Consider the following 18,239-nt stretch of genomic DNA (forward strand, 5'->3'; position numbering starts at 1 on the left):
AATATTAGTTTAATAAAATTGTCAACTGTCTAGAAAAAAATAGGATTCTTTAAATTTGATTCAGAGTGCCTAGAATAAAATAAAATTTTTATTAATTTTAGGCAGTTGAAAGTGCGTTGGTGTTATTGTATTTTTTTTCATTCAGTTGAAATATTAGTTTAATAAAATTGTCAACTGTCTAGAAAGAAATAGGATTGTTTAAATTTAGTTCAGAGTGCCTGGAATAAACTAAAATTTTAATTGATTCCAGGCAGTTGACAGTGCGTTGTTGTCATTTTATTTTTTCTTCCATGCAGTTGAAATATTAGTTTAATAAAATTGTCAACTGTCTAGAAAGAAATAGGATGGTTTAAATTTGATTCAGAGTGCCTAGAATAAAATAAAATTTTAATTAATTTTAGGCAGTTAAAAGTGTATTGATGTCATTTAATTTTTTTCCATTCAATTGAAAAATTAATTAAAAAAAATCTTTAACTGTCTAGGAGAAAATGAAATTTTTTAAATTTTATTTAAGATGAAAAAAAATTAAAATATGTTCAACTGCCTGGAATAAAATTATATTCAATTTATTCCAGGCAGCGCTGTTATCATTTTTTATCTTTTTCAGGTAGTTGATGATTATTTTTAAATTTATTTTAACTGTCTGTGAACTAATTTTTTTTTAGTTTTCTTCAGGAAATTAAAAAATAAAATTAAAAATGCTTAACTGTGTGCTGACAGAGTGCCTGGAATAAAATAAAATTTTAATTAATTCCAGGCAGTTGAAAGTGCACTATTGTCATTTTATTTTATTTCCAGGTAGTTGAAAAATGAATGAAACAAAATCTTCAGCTCTCTAGAAAGAAATAGGATTTTTTAGATTTTATTTAGGGTATAAAAAATAGAATTAAAATATGCCTAGCTGCCTGGAATAAAATTATCTTGAATTTATTCCAGACAGCACTGATGTCATTATTTATTTTTCCAGATAGTTGAAGATTATTTTTAAATTTATTTTTTGACTGCCTGGATAGAAATAAATTCCTTCGCATTTTATCCAGGCAGTAGAAAAATAAAATTAAAAATATGCTCAACTGTATGCTAGCAAAGTGCCTGGAATAAAATAAAATTTTAATTATTTCTAGGCAATTGAAACTGCATTAAATTTTTTTTTAAATCTTCAACTGTCTAGAAAGAAATATGATTATTTAAATTTTATACAGAGTGTGGAAAAAAGAATTAAAATATGCTCAACTACCTGGAATAAAATTATCTTGAATTTATTCCAGGTAGCGCTGTTGACATTTTTCATCTTTTTCAGGTAGTTGAAGATTATTTTTAAATTTATTTTTTAACTGCCTGGACACAAATAAATTTCTTCGTATATCATCCAGGCAGTAGAAAATTAAAATTGAAAATTATGCTCAACTGTTTGCTAATAAAGTGCCTGGAATAAAATAAAATTTTTATTAATTCTAAGCAGTTGAAAGCGCGCCATCAATTTTATAAAATCTTCAACTGTCTAAAAGGAAATATGATTTTTTAAATTTTTTGTGGGATGTGGAAAAATAGAATTAAGAATATGCTCAACTGCCTTAAATAAAATTATCTTGAATTTATTCCAGACAGTATTGCTGTCATTATTTATTTTTCCAGGTAGTTAAAGATAATTTTTAAATTTATATTTCAACTGTCTGGACATAAATAAATTTTTTCGTATTTCATCCAGGCAGTAGAAAAATAAAACTAAAAATTATGTTCAACTGTTTGCTAATAAAGTGCCTGGAATAAAATAACTTCTTTATTAATTTTAGGCAGTTAAAAGTGCGTTATTGTTATTTTTTTCTATGCAGTTGAAAAATTAATTAATTAAAATTTTTAAGTGTCTATAAGAAAATTAGATTGTCTAAATTTGATTTACAGTGCCTGGAATAAAATAAAATTTTAATTAATTCTAGGTAGTTGAAAGTGCGTTGTTGTCATTTTATTTTTTTTTCCATGCAGTTGAAATATTAGTTTAATAAAATTGTCAACTGTCTAGAAAGAAATAGGATTGTTTAAATTTGATTCAGAGTGCCTAGAATAAAATAAAATTTTAATTAATTTTAGGCAGTTGAAAGTGCGTTGGTGTCATTTTATTTTTGAAAAATTAATTTTAAAAAATCTTCAACTGTCTAGGAAGAAATGAGATTTTTTTAATTTTATTTTATATATAAAAAAAATTAAAATATGTTCAACTGCCTGGAATAAATTTATATTCAATTTATTCCAGGCAGCGCTGTTATCATTTTTTATCTTTTTCAGGTAGTTGATGATTATTTTTTAATTTATTTTAATTGTATAGAAATAATTTTTTTCTTATTTTGTTCAGGCAATAAAAAATTAATTTAATAATGTCTGGAATAAAATAAAATTTTAATTAATTCCAGACTAATTTGAGGTCTCAATTGCACTTACACCTTATGAATTCTATACCGACCAATTTCATTTATCAACTTCTTATCTTTGGCACTTCATAGTCTAATATCTTCATTATTTGAATATCATGCTTTCTGATTAAATCGTTATATCCCATTGCTTGATACATTAAAAATATTTGGGTTTGATCAATCAGACATTTAATATTGCTTCAACTATTTTGAGCTTTAAATATAACATCATGCTTTTCATTTTAAAACCAATAAGTCTTATTAATATTAAAGATTTACTATGAAGTGAGTTGTAATTCCTAATTCTTGAGTTATTAATATATTTTTGCTTGGACTGATTAGCACCTTAAACAACATGTATTGAGTAAGCTCTGAAGAATATTGAGATATAACCGATTTCAATAAAAAGAGACGACTCCCTGTATAATAAATAAGCTTTAAATGACAATTTTTCACCAAACACCACGAAGAAAATGTGTCACCCCATTTAAAATGATTAATGATTTCCACCAAACAATGTATAGGCGGTGTACGTGCAACTGGGAACATACATAAAATCCTCGTAGCTCGCAGCAGCTTTTCCGATTATAATGCGAATAGTATCTATAAAATAAAATTAAATTTTACTTAAGGGGGTGCATCTAGGTGCAACATAAAATCTAGAATAATTATGCAGGAACGCATCAGAAACTTCGGGTTAACTGAATTAATTGGGACGCATAAGCATAATAGTGCATTTAGAGAACTTCACACAAGAGAACCTCAAGAGATAGATGCAGCTCCTTTGAGACAATAGGGTTTTCAGTATGAATACGTCAAATTAATTTAAATTCCGAGCATTCAAGTAGTTACGTTTATCTTAAGAGAATGAGACATTTGGCGAAAAAATAGAAACTTTACTCGTCAATGTTTATACAAGGATAATCAAAATGTTTATGATTTATCTGCAATTCAATTACAACCATTAATACGGACCGTAGTGTACGCTCAATATATGATAATTAACGGTTTTCTTGTGGTGTAAATTAGTAAAAAAAACAGTTCAGGGTTTTTGGGTACGAGAATCAATGTATTAATTTTTTAATAGTATTTCCAGTTTAATTCAATCCAAATTAAACAACTTACTAAACGACTTTCATTTTCCCTTTAATAACGTTTTGCCTATGAATGTTATTGCACAAACATTTTGGCGCCCAACGAAAAAATGTGCGAGGCGTATTATTATGTACATGCATATAATTTTATTTATTTTTATAGCAAAATTATTTTTATATTTCACCCTATACAACAGACTGTTACTATCAAGCCAAAAAAAAAAAAATATAAATTTTGTCTTGGCATCCTGTCGTATCAAAAGTGGTATGCTCAGCTTTTTTAATCTGATTTTATTGAGCCTCAAGGGTTGTAAACACTTCATGTAAATTATTACTCTCTTTTAGCGAAGTTTTGAAAGCATTTTTCATTGAAAAATAATAACTGGAAGTTACCTTGGAGAGCGTTTTATGATAAGATGCTTTGAAGGAAGGCGTAACAGCAAAACACACAAAACTTCGCTGCTTTAAAAGAACCCCATTAAATAAGTGTTCAATAAAAGGCCGTGTGGTATCGTACCTTAAACCTCTATTACAAAATTTATGACCCCTAAAATAGCTTATATCGAAAGCATTGTCGGACGACAGCAGCTTTGGGCCAGCCAATCTTTTATATTGGCCTTTTGATTAAGAAAAAAATTTAATAAAATATTTTTTTAGCGGATTTAACATTTAAATTAAACACTCGGGCCTCCCTTCACAAATAAAACGACTAAAGCTTGATTAAATTTATAATTTAATTCGATAAATATTTACAGACGAGCGCAATTTTGAATATCATGGCGGCATTAAAATAAAAAAAAACTCGACCGGATAAATAAACGATTTTCATGGAAATTGCTTAGTTTTATATTAATCATCTTACAACAGCGAGGATATATTTTTAAATCCGCTTAAAATTACAGGCATATGACCCGCGGCGATTTACGGTATAATAAAAATAATTTGAACAATTATTTTTGAAACAACCATTTTCGTGAAGAAATAACGACAAAAAATCCATCTTGATTATAATATTTCGCGTAAGCACCATTTTGGCCAGAGGCCAACGATTAAGAGGAATTACTGTCTTATTTACAACTTTTAATGCATGAATTGTTTTTAGTTTTTTATTGACAAATTAACATGATTTGGAAGATATTTTTTTGATATGTAAATTTATTTGTGTTTATATAATTTTTTGGGTCTGCTATAGTAATATTTATTACAATATTTTGTGCAAATTTAATTTAATTTATAAAAGTTATTACCAGAAGAATAAGACGCAGTCTGAATAAAGGACAACAAAAAATTAACACGGCAAATAAATATTTTACAAAAATCCATATCACAGATTCAATAGATATTGGAGAATTTGCAGTTTTCAGGGATTTTTATTAAGTTATATAGTATAGCTTAAAGGCATTAAAAGTAAATGAGCGTTGAAACGTAGCAGTCCGATGATGAGGCATTGTTATCCTATGGAAGCATTGGTATAAATTCTCGAGAGAGTCTAGGAATAATGATGGATTTAATAGAATCCTAAATAAGAAACTTAATGAATTAAATTCTTTAAAACTATGAGAAACGTATTTTTTATTTTTTGTGATTTATTTTTATAAATGACGTCTATGCACGGACCAAAAATAAAATTACAAAGCAGAGATTCACTTCAAAGCATCCTTCAAACATGAAAATTCAGAATATGGCGATTATTGTACAAAATTTTCAATGATCAAAATTAATTTTGAATTCATGAACTTGTATATTCACAAAATTTCAAATTCAAATTTTTTTACTATAATAAATAAATAAATTTTTTACTATAAACCTTATTAAGAAAACTAAAACATCATTTAGATTAATATCCATATTGATTTTAAGAAAATCTTGTTACGGATCAAATATCATAACCTTAGATTTTAAAATTTAAATTGTAGGATATACGTATATCATATACTTTTCACAAAGGCATTAAAAAAAATTGCATAAGTCTTTTAACCTCAATTACTACACCTCAAATATTTGATAAAATTCTTTTAAAAAATCACTGTTTTTTGTACATATTTATACCAAATATTTATAGGGTAAACCACCCAGTTATTGGCACCTTAAGGACTTCTCAGGTTTCATATATCCACTAGTTTTCAGAAAATTGATATTATAGTCAGCTTGTGACTAGTTTATGTTCTTTGATGATCTTACTTTGTTCTCAAATGAAAAAAAATATTTTTTTTTGAAATTATAATAGCAAAATAATAAAAAGTAAAAAAAAAGCTTAGAGCTTAGTTGTTGGCACGCTTTCCCAGTCCGAAATTATCCCAGTTATTGGCACCCCCTAGTAGTTGTCTCACCAGTTATTGGCACATTGTCTACTACGCACCTCAAATATTAATGATTAAAAATTTTATGATATTATTAATATAATATCGGTTTGTTAAAAAAAAACAACACTTGATCTAGATTATAACATGTAATAGCACTAAAAGTAATATCAAAATAATATTGTTTATAAATAAAACGAGCGAATATTCAAAGGTTTACAAAGCGAATAGTTATAAGTAGGATTAATTATTATTATCAGCTTTTACGATAGCCGAGATATGGCATTTTTGATGCCCATTTTTGGCCTCAAAAACGGACGTCGAAAACGACTTTTTCAGGATTTTCAAAGTGCTCTCATTCCCTTAGTTCTGCTCGGATCCTGTTATAACCCGGTGTTTTCGTAATCTAGGTGACCCAAATAAGATGCTGGTATACTCAGTTTGATTTCGAAAAAAATCGATATATAATTTTTGGTGAAAAAATTCGATACGGGGGGGTATACCCGAAAAATGAAAAAACGCAAACTTTGACGGTCGATAACTCGGCTTCTATGGAAGCTATCGGGAAAATTCCAACGGTTTTGTCTTAGTTTCGTCATTCTGAATCCAACGAGACCATCCGCAAGGTCGTAGCTTTTCTAATAGCCGAGATATGGCATTTTTGATGCCCATTTTTGGCCTCAAAAACGGACGTCGAAAACGACTTTTTCAGGATTTTCAAAGTGCTCTCATTCCCTTAGTTCTGCTCGGATCCTGTTATAACCCGGTGTTTTCGTAATCTAGGTGACCCAAATAAGACGCTGGTATACTCAGTTTGATTTCGAAAAAAATCAATTTTTGGTGAAAAAATTCGATACGGGGGGGTATACCCGAAAACTGAAAAAACCCAAACTTTGACGGTCGATATCTCAGCTTCTATGGAAGCTATCGGGAAAATTCCAACGGTTTTGTCTTAGTTTCGTCATTCTGAATCCAACGAGACCATCCGCAAGGTCGTAGCTTTTACGATAGCCGAGATATGGCATTTTTGATGCCCATTTTTGGCCTCAAAAACGGACGTCGAAAACGACTTTTTCAGGATTTTCAAAGTGCTCTCATTCCCTTAGTTCTGCTCGGATCCTGTTATAACCCGGTGTTTTCGTATTCTAGGTGACCCAAATAAGACGCTGGTATACTCAGTTTGATTTCGAAAAAAATCAATTTTTGGTGAAAAAATTCGATACGGGGGGGTATACCCGAAAAATGAAGAAACCCAAACTTTGACGGTCGATATCTCGGCTTCTATGGAAGCTATCGGGAAAATTCCAACAGTTCTGTCTTAGTTTCGTCATTCTAAATCCAACGAGACCATCCGCAAGGTCGTAGCTTTTACGGTAGCCGAGATATGGCATTTTTGACGCCCATTTTTGGCCTCAAAAACGGACGTCGAAAACGACTTTTTCAGGATTTTCAAAGTGCTCTCATTCCCTTAGTTCTGCTCGGATCCTGTTATAACCTGGTGTTTTCGTAATCTAGGTGACCCGAATAAGACGCTGGTATACTTAGTTTGATTTCGAAAAAAATCAATTTTTGGTGAAAAAATTCGATACGGGGGGGTATACCCGAAAAATGAAAAAACCCAAACTTTGAAGGTCGATATCTCGGCTTCTATGGGAGCTATCGGGAAAATTCCAACGGTTTTGTCTTAGTTTAGTCATTCTGAAACCAACGAGACCATCCGCAAGGTCGTAGCTTGTACGATAGCCGAGATATGGCATTTTTGATGCCCATTTTTGGCCTTAAAAACGGACGTCGAAAACGACTTTTTCAGGATTTTCAAAGTGCTCTCATTCCCTTAGTTCTGCTCGGATCCTGTTATAACCCGGTGTTTTCGTAATCTAGGTGACCCAAATAAGATGCTGGTATACTCAGTTTGATTTCGAAAAAAATCAATTTTTGGTGAAAAAATTCGATACGGGGGGGTATACCCGAAAAATGAAAAAACCCAAACTTTGACGGTCGATATCTCGGCTTCTATGGAAGCTATCGGGAAAATTCCAACGGTTTTGTCTTAGTTTCGTCATTCTGAATCCAACGAGACCATCCGCAAGGTCGTAGCTTTTACGATAGCCGAGATATGGCATTTTTGATGCCCATTTTTGGCCTCAAAAACGGACGTCGAAAACGACTTTTTCAGGATTTTCAAAGTGTTTTCATTCCCTTAGTTCTGCTCGGATCCTGTTATAATCCGGTGTTTTCGTAATCTAGGTGACCCAAATAAGATGCTGGTATACTTAGTTTGATTTCGAAAAAAATCAATTTTTGGTGAAAAAATTCGATACGGGGGGGTATACCCGAAAAATGAAAAAACCCAAACTTTGACGGTCGATATCTCGGCTTCTATGGAAGCTATCGGGAAAATTCCAACGGTTTTGTCTTAGTTTCGTCATTCTGAATCCAACGAGACCATCCGAAAGGTGGTAGCTTTTACGATAGCCGAGATATGGCATTTTTGATGCCCATTTTTGGCCTCAAAAACGGACGTCGAAAACGACTTTTTCAGGATTTTCAAAGTGCTCTCATTCCCTTAGTTCTGCTCGGATCCTGTTATAACCCGGTGTTTTCGTAATCTATTGTAAGGAACTTAAAAGTAGGATTAATAATATAATGTCTTATGAAAATATTTACAAAAAGCAGCCTAAGACTTAGACAAACAAGAGGCACAAAGAAATTCTTTTTTATATAGACCTTTCTTTTCCAAATATTCTACATGATATGTTCTCGTACAATTTTCACACCTTTCTTCATTGATGAAGTGGATGCCGTCAAAGGTGTGCAGAGGGAAAGACGCTGTTTTGGCGGAGAACTGAAAATTTTTCTAACATGGCTTTGATGATCATCCTTCCTTGGAGTTAGAGTCTTGCCTTTGTTTTCCTTTTCTGTCTTCATTATCAGTATTCATCTTTTCATTGGCGTTATTCTTCTGTTTTTCTTCTATATCTGTGTCGATAACTGTAGGTTCAATGGTGAACTGTTCTTTATTTAGGTCTGAAAGTCTTAGGATATTATAATTTTCCCCTTCTAAAACAATAGACATATTTACTATTTCCTCTTCTGTATAACTTGTTTTAAAATCGCCTTCTGCCATTTGCCTAAATGTTGAAAAAAGATCTTCTTCCTTTATTTCATTAAGTTAGTTAAATAATCTTTTTAAGGATGCAAAATTCTCGTCATCCGATGTCATTCCTGTCTGTCCCAGTTCCATAAATTTTCATCACCTATTAGCTTTTTGAACAAAGTCAAACTTGTTTATTTTTTTGATTGCCCTTCACTAATATTTGCTTCTGGTTCTCCTACAGTCTACATTATCAATAATATGGGTATTTTGTCCTAGGCACTTGGTATAATCTATTGCATTGGAGTCCCAAGGAAATAATCCACATGCTTTAAAGCCGTTTGATATAGTTGTTGCATCAAGTTTTTCCACTGCCATGTACAAAATAGGAGCAAAATATTCCTTTCGTAGCTTCATGAATGGATTCACTAATCTTAGCCAAAAAAATAAAAAAATAGAATAGGGTGCCAATGATTGGGAGAATATTATTAGCAGCAATAATCCAATAATTGGCATAGGTGCCAACCACTGGCAATCTAACATTTTTCTCTGCCTATCATTGGCACCCTACAAATTTTAATTTATATTAAAAAATATGTATTTTTTTAAACGAAAAATCATTTTAAAGATAGTTAACAATATCACCAACAAGAAAATCATAACAAGCCCTTAACAAAATCATAAATTCCTACCTTGTTTCAGTTTCACGCACGACTCGTCAAATTCGATTCGCAATTTTACTTAAACTTAAAGAATAATAATACCGCGTTGGCGGTTCACGATTCTCGACGATGTTGCCAAAATTATCCTAATTAATAAGTTGACGATAATATTGTCAAATTCGTGTGATGATGATTCATGATTTGAGTGCCAACGATTGGGTGTTTTACCTTATATAAAATTATATTAAATTTAAATAAACAGTGTTATTAAATTAAATATTGCATATATATTTTCTGCACAAACATTGTTTTTCATCAGCCGAACCCTTACCCCCCCCCCACCCACCCCAAACGTTTTCTTAGTAAGAAATTCTTTTGAAAAATCACTGTTTTCGTTTATAATATCCAATCTAATAACACTGTTTTTGTAATAAATATTTATACATAAAATTATATTAAATATAAATAAACAGTGTTATTAAATTAAATATTGCATATATATTATCTGCAAAAACATTGTTTTTTATCAACCCAACCCCTACCCCCCCACCCACCCCAAACATTTTTCTAGTAAGAAATTCTTTTGAAAAATCACTGTTTTTCGTCAATAATATCCAATCTAATAGCACTGTTTTTGTATTAAACATTTATATAATTATATCAAATTTAAATAAACAAACTGTGTTATTAGATTGGATATTAACGATGAAACTAGTTGTTATTCATGGATGTTATTTTGAAAAATAATGATTTTTGAAAATAATTTCTTACTGGTAAGTTGCGGGGTGGGTGGGGGGTTAAGGGTAGGATTAAGAAAAAACTTTTTTTAAGCAAATAATAATTACCTGAGAGAAAAATGCTTCTTAAGAAAATCATAGGTGACAAAAAAATCTTTAGTTTTTGTATCTATACTTTTCTCACATAATCTTAAAAGATTTCGAGTAAAACGTGAAAAACCCTATTTTATTTTTCGAGAGTAAATTCCATATCAACAATTATTTAACGTTTAAAATAAATATTTGATTTTGGTTTTCTATACATATTTTATTATATCAGTTTATCGTGGAAGTTCAACAAAGAACGTACACCAAAAAAAAAACGTTTATTTAACTATCGAGTATTGCTTAATATAAGATTAAGGTTTAGAGAATTTGCTGCAAAGCTCCAATGTTGTGCTCCTGATAGAATACAGTCATTATCCTCTAAATACTGGAATTTCTCTATAAACTAAATCAGTATGAAGAAACTGCTATTTCTGTATATATTTATTAATTAGAAATCGATAAAATGCTATATGGCCTTCACACCAAAAACTATAAACCCACATACACATTGCACATTATTTAAATGTAATACAGAAATTGTTTTTCAGGTAATTTTAATTAAGATAATACGAACATTCTTCAATTAAAAAAAAATCTTACAAATTAGATTTTGAATCTCACGAGACGATTTGCGAGATGCTGGATGTCTTTATTTGCCAAGATAAGCCCCCTTAAGCCCCACATCGTAAAAAATGGCATTTTTGGGATTTTTTTTGAATTACTTTGCTTATGTACTTTTCCTATATATTTCAATTTTTTCTATAGTGCTAATTTTAAGGCTTCCATTATTAAAACAAACATTTCCTTTTAAGCAAGGCAAAATGTAAATGAGCATAACCCGTAAACAACCCTTGGAATAAAAAAAAATATAATTTAGGGTACCTCGTCTCAGCCCCGGTCTTAAGGATTAATAGTCTGTATAACTAACTTTCACACTGTCTAACAACCAAAGTTTTAAAGGATCCCTGGTTTCGCCATGTTTACACCTTTACATTAAGCCTTGTCGAGTGGGGATGCATAGTGTAATCCAGATAAGATTTCGTTGCTGTTATTATTATTATTTGGTGTTTTTAAAGCTAACCTAACAAAAATCTATTGCGTGTATTAATAACTAGATAAGACGAAACCCTTTAAAGAAAATCGCGCTTGTTATTCAATTTTTTTGGGGGGTTCAAACCCCCGCTACACATTCATTAAAGCCATTTCAATGTCGCTCGACTTTGTTATCTCGAAGGCACAAGGGAAAGAAGCGCTAATAACAAATTATTATTCTTTGTTTCCTTCCCTTGTGCGCCATGTACGGCTTATTGTCTCTGAAAATTTAACCCGCTTTTTCAAAGGTTTTTTTCAAGCAGAAAATATCGCCAAGATTTATTGGGAATAGTCACTTGGCGCAAGGGTAAAAGCCGTTTATAAATGGTCAAAGAATGCCGTTATACATGGATTTTTAATACGGTTTTAAATCGTCTTCGCGTTTAATGGTAGCACACAAAAATTAGTAATTAAACTTAAATTAAGTTATCTGTATCTTTTTATTAGGTATATAAAGTTTCGTGGCGTTTAGAGATATGTAGCGTGATTATGTTGACTCTCCGACAGCTACCAGGCATGCTTCATTTTCAACGAAACTAATGCGGAAGTTGTTACAAGCATATCGTAAAAGAGCATCTTGTCACTTAGTTTAGATAATGCCATGGAACTGTCGGAAATGTTTTTGAACGAGGATTTATTTTTTAATTGTTATATAAAATATTTTATTTGGTAAAAATGTTCCTAGTCAGATTTATGAATAGTTTTGAAATTTATAGTGAGTTTTGTAATTACAAAAAAATATTATTAAATTTAAAAAAATATTTTTTTTTCTATTTCTACTATAACTATAATTATTGATTGTCCAGGCCATAATAGAAAAATTAAAAGCGGTAGAGCACTGAACATTTTTCAAAAATTAAAAAAAAAAAGAAAAGAATATTTCTAAAGGCAATACCCGATCTTAGACCCAACTAACATGAACGATCCTAATGAAATCAATCTAAATATATAGATATTTAACGAGTTAAAAAATTCTTCGATTTTCACTATAGCAGGATCAATTTTCTCAAAGCCTGTTAATGGAATATATATCCAAATTATGTCAGAAATATATTTCCCTTGAGGCTAAAATATATTTTGATCCCGCGCTCTAAGTAATCTATCACCAATATCCCCCCGAGACGCTTTTGCCAAAGTTTAGTTTATATAAAGAAAAAATAAATAACACGATTCCTATATATCTCCCACAAGGGATTTTAAATGTTATAGTTAAATATGATATATCGTTATGATAATTTCGGCCCAAATACCGCAAAATTTATTTGAATTCTTTATCTGCAAATTATTCGGCTGGTAATGGCGGATTTAAGATTTAAAGTTGCATATCGAGAATAAAATATGGGAAATGGGGGCGTCATTCGCGAATTGATTTAAAAGAATTTTTATCGCCATCGGATTTACGACCGTCGATATGTCCCTTTTTAAACTTTTCAGGCGTATCTTTAATCCTTTTTTATCTTTAAGTAAGAATATTAACAATATTTCCTATTTGTGAAAACTATTTATTTAAAAAGAAAATGTTCAAGCCTTAACTTTGTGACGCCTTGGCTGTGACGGGTGACCTCAATCACGTAACCAAGTATATTAAAGTTAGGGCTTGAACATTTTTTTAATTGCTGTAACTGCCTTAAGAGAAAACTGCGTTCCTGCTATTTTTTAACATTTCATCCACTATTTTTTTTTTGTATAAAATGATCCCTCGTTTCAGCATCAATGTGTTTCCTTTTAGCAAACATTCTCAATTTAATCTACTTCTCTAAGATGTACCTCTTTAATACTTTTTAGGGCTATTTTTTACCGGTTCTTTTAGTAAAACGCATTTACCGACCTTCATTTTTCTTTTCTCCCTCCGATGTGTATATTGTGTATATGTATACAAGCAAAAAAATTTACATGCTAAGGGGGTGCTGCCAAGATTAATGTTATCCTTCACCTAGAGCTTTGTTGATCAATAATTCCTATTGGTTTTACATTGAATAAGAGTATTCATATTCAGTAATTTTAACGAAACATATAGTCGCATTTTGAGTAATTTTTTTATTAAATATATTTTACTTTTTTCAATTTTTCAAACTGATTAAATTTAGAGACTAAAATTTTCGTAGTTTTTCAGGAGTTAAAAATTAGGCTCCGGTAACAAGAACAAATTGCTCGAGTTTGAAAATGATTCGTCGAAGATTAGCTACATCACAGACACTTCTGCGCAGCAGCAGGTCAGTATTTCAATAATTTAAAATAAAATTCTTCCTAATTTGGACTTAAGTGTGTCCAAATGCACAAATTAATTAATTTTTTATTCGTTTTTCACGGAATTTCAGGTTTTTGAAGAACTGGACTGCGCCCACCTGGATTATAAATTAATTTTTAGAAGTAATGCGCAGAACCAAAATTACTGATTGATGTACCAACCGTAACCAGGTCTGCGCAGATGCTAAATTACAATTATCGACTTTTTATTTTTCATAAATTTTAAATACAAAAGTCTTTAAAAAATGTTTGAGTTTTTTTTACCTTTCATGGTTTTCAGGTTTTTAAAAAACAGGACTTCACTTACCAGGATATATCATTTAATTTTTAGAACTGATGCGCAAAACTGAAACCAATTACATCATGTTTACACATGTATTACAGGCAGTTTTGCGCAGAGGTTACATTACATTACAATAGCAGGTTAGTACTAATTACATAAAACCTAATTTAGGAAAAAATCGCAGGATCTATTGTGACCTAAGTTTCAATTATTTCCCCATAAAACAGGGTATAGGGAGTCTCCGCCTAATCTGATACAAGTTTTTTAAAAATTGGATCCCGCTCAGGGATAGATGAATTAATTATGTCTGTACGCGTATCACTAACACTTCTGCGCAGAGGTCACATAAGGGTAGTGGCGCATAGCATTAAGCATCATATAGCATAACATAAGTAATTTTATGGTATTTTTCAGACATGATGCGCAGAACCGAAATCACTAATTCTGCGCAGAAATTACAATTTATTATAATAGCAGGTCTGTATTTAATTAATTATAACCTAATTTTGAAGAAAGATTGTGGAAACTATTGTGACCTAAATTTGAATTATTTACACTGAAACACCTTTTTATTTAACTTCCCGTAATTTGATACGATTTTAAAAATTTCTGTGGTTTTTGAAAAATTGGATCCCGCTTATAAGGACAGATGCGCCAAATCAAGTTTTTCAATTAATTATTCGATGTCTGTACGCGCATCATAAACGCATAATGCATAATGCGCAAAGGTCATATTATAGTAGCAGAGCATAGTATTATGAGTAATTTTATAGCGTTTTTTGGACATGATGCGCAGAATCGAAATCATTTTCATTATGCCTGTACGAATTCTGCACAGAGATTACATTACAATACATTATAATAGAAGGCTATATTAACTAATAGAAGGCTTTCAATTATTTACCCCATAAAACGGGGTATAGGGCGCGTAATTTACTACAACAATGTAAAAGAAAAAATCTCAAATTTGTATAAGTTTTTCACAATTTGGATCCCGCCCAGAGATAGATGCGCCAAATCAAGTTTATCAATCATTATGTCTGTACGAGCATCACTAACACTTCTGCGCAGAGGTCACATAAGGGTAGTGGAGCATAGCATTATGACTAATTTAATGGCATTTTTCGGATATGATGCGCAGAACTGAAATCAATTACATCGTGCTTGTAGATGTATTATAACCAATTCTGCGCAGAAATGACAATACGTTATAATAGCAGGTCTGTATTTAATTAATTATAACCTAATTTTAAAGAAAGATTGTGGAAACTATTGTGACCTAATTTTAAATTATTTACACTGAAACACCTTTTCAACTTGCCGTAATTTGATACAACGATGTTAAAATTTATAGAAAATAAACATTTTTACAGATGCGCCAAATCAAGTTTTTCAATTAATTATTCGATGTCTGTACGCGCAAGGTCATATTATAGTAGCAGAGCATAGTATTATGGGTGATTTTATAGCGTTTTTTTGACATGATGCGCAGAACCGACATTAGATTTATTATGCCTGTACGAATTCTGCACAGAGATTACATTACATTATAATAGAAGGCCGCTACTTAATTATTTAAAACCTAATTTGGGAAAAAATCTCGTGTAATCTTGTTTTGAATTATTTATGTCAAGTGATACTTACCCTAACACACTCTTGTCTCATCATTGGGTCTAATTTGATACAACGATGTTTAAATTTAAAAAAAAAAAAACAATTTTCATGGTTTTTCGAGTATTTGAAAAATTTTACCTCGCTCATAGGGACAAATAAGCCATATCAAGTTTGTTACTTAATTAAACATCAAAAAACACTTCTGCGCAGAAGTCACTTAAGAGTAGTGGCGCATTTATGGCATTTTTCAGACGTGATGCGCAGAATCGAAATCAGTTACATCGTGCTTCTGCACAGAGATTACGTTACATTACAATAGCAGGCGGGTACTTAAATATTTAAAACCTAATTTGGAAAAATCGCTTGTGATCTTGTTTTGAATTAGTTATGCCAAGTGATATTTACCCTAATACACTTCTGGCTAAGCATTCGGTCTAATTTGATACAACTATGTTAAAATTCAAAAGAATACTCAAGTTTGTATTGATTTTCGAGTATTTGGAAAATTGGATCTCGCTCATAAGAACAGATGCGCTAAATCAAGTTGGTGCAACATGTCTGTATACGCATCACTAACAGTTCTGCGCAGAGGTGACATTATAGTAGCGGCGCATAGCTTTATGGGTAATTACAATGTTATAGGACCTTTTTTAAATTTACTTACTAACTTTCACATAGACAAAAATTATATTACGGTTTCTTATGGCATTTTTCAATTAAAAAATGTCACAGAGTCCGTGCCTTATATATTTTCTATTACGACTAGAATTAGATAAGTATTGGTAATCTTATGTAAATATTGACTTGTCTTTATATGAAGGATGTTGCAGAATAATTTTAATATTATATAATTAAAAAAAATGCTTAAGAAAGGATGTTCCAATAATTGCCTAAAAGAAAGCCACCCTTGTTTTTGCCAATTTATTTCAAATCATAAATTGCATTTATATTAGGGGTGGTATTTTGATATTACTTTTTTTTTTAATAAAAAATGTTGTTTTTTGAAAAAAATATTAAATTTTACAAGAAGGTTCCTAATCATTTATTCTTGCTTTGGAATTTTCTTATTAGAAAATTATTTGTTAAATATCCGATTATTAATATTATCATAGACACTTACCTCTACTAAATTGCGAATAATTCTTAATAACACTTTCAGCGTTCTTCCTAGCTTTGAAAAACCACTCAGAAGAGTTACTTAGATAGTCATATTCAACAGCCAAGTCCTTCACTAAAATTTGCCCCTCAGGTAAACGATATGCATAAGGACAAAACAACGAATAGTCTTTATATTGATGTTGGTCATAACAATTACCAGCGGCAAAGATAACGTCGTCAAACTCGACCATAGAAAAGACGGAGGCATATAATAAGTATTCGGAGTTAACGACCTTTGGCTCAGCATATTTCCAAAGACGGGTCAGCATATTTGCCTTATTTACGGCAACATCTGCCTCAACCCGAAATCTTTCTTGGGCATAACGATCAACAACACCCTCCCGAAGAGTTAAATTAGTCCCCGCAGTGCAATTTTCCCCTAGCAAATGTTGGGATTCGACAATTCTTAGGAAATGCGAGACCACATCCCTATCTCCGTTTACTGGTCTAGTTGCGTTATTTTCTGGACGCCTCCTCACTTCCTCCAAATAACTCTCCGAGGCGGTTTTATTTATATTACGCACCATTTTAAACTCGGTGTGGTTCGAATCGAAAGAGGTGTCGCTCAAATAAAACACACTTTTATCAAACTCGATATTCACATTGGTGTTTACTGTTATGTTTATTATGTCATAATCAGATGTTTGAGATGCGCTCTCGGTCGTAGGGATTTTAACAAACACCTCTCCAGTTTCAACGGTAACATTATCCTCAAAAAACTGCTTAACTTTCTTATCACCATTTTTATGATTCCTACGGTGCCTAATCAGCCTGGATCTCCTGTGCCGGATCTCGAATTCCTCCCTAATAAACTCCGCGTAAATCAAGTTAATAAGCAAAAAAAACGGAGAAAATCTGATTCTCATCCTCGAACCTCCCTTTTACCCCTTTATTACATACTTGTCAATGAGCAAGTGGGAAAGTTTCATAGTTTCGGAAAGTTTTAAATTTCGCGCGGAGTTTTCGTCGTAGTCGTAAACGCGGAAGCCCGATACTGGGGAGCGGAGTTTCTGTAGCTGGCTTCGGCCTTGTCGAGTTTTAAACTAAACCGAGAGCAAATATGTAGCGGTAAGAACCCCTAAAATGCAAGAAGGGATGTTCCGGCGCGTTCTGATTCTAACAAGATAATGCGGCGGCGCCAATTTGTTTCACCCTATACATTTATTAAATCCCTTTATAACATACACCTTAATAAAGTTGAAGAAATAGTCCATTCTTGCAGTAAAGTTAATAGAGGGTAACTGAAAGTTTTTCGCTCATCCTTCACTAAATTTATTTCTTTTTTTAAGTTTTAGTAAATCAAAGTTTTGTTTTGTTCACATGTATTTTAATGTGCCATTTTTATTCATTTAATTCGTTTTAACCTTGTCTGAGGCACTAGAACTATAAAATGAATTGACAGAACTCCTTAAGTGTTATCCCTAATGATGGACATGTTATATGTCCAAAACATGTTGGATTAA

At 31.5% G+C, this 18,239-nt stretch overlaps 1 protein-coding gene across 1 annotated transcript in view; it reads right to left on the minus strand.

Moving 5' to 3' along the window:
• Positions 1–17,841, minus strand: part of LOC126748682 (probable G-protein coupled receptor 158) — a 288,292-nt gene extending 270,451 nt beyond the window's left edge. The window contains exon 1 of the mRNA XM_050458061.1: positions 16,739–17,841. Coding sequence (XP_050314018.1) covers positions 16,739–17,642 — 904 coding nt within the window. The 5' untranslated portion in view covers positions 17,643–17,841. The remainder of the gene's footprint in view (positions 1–16,738) is intronic.
• Positions 17,842–18,239: the final 398 nt, after the last annotated feature.

The sequence above is a fragment of the Anthonomus grandis genome, chromosome 22, assembly GCF_022605725.1.
Source record: "Anthonomus grandis grandis chromosome 22, icAntGran1.3, whole genome shotgun sequence".
In the NCBI taxonomy this organism is placed as follows: Eukaryota; Metazoa; Arthropoda; class Insecta; order Coleoptera; family Curculionidae; genus Anthonomus; species Anthonomus grandis.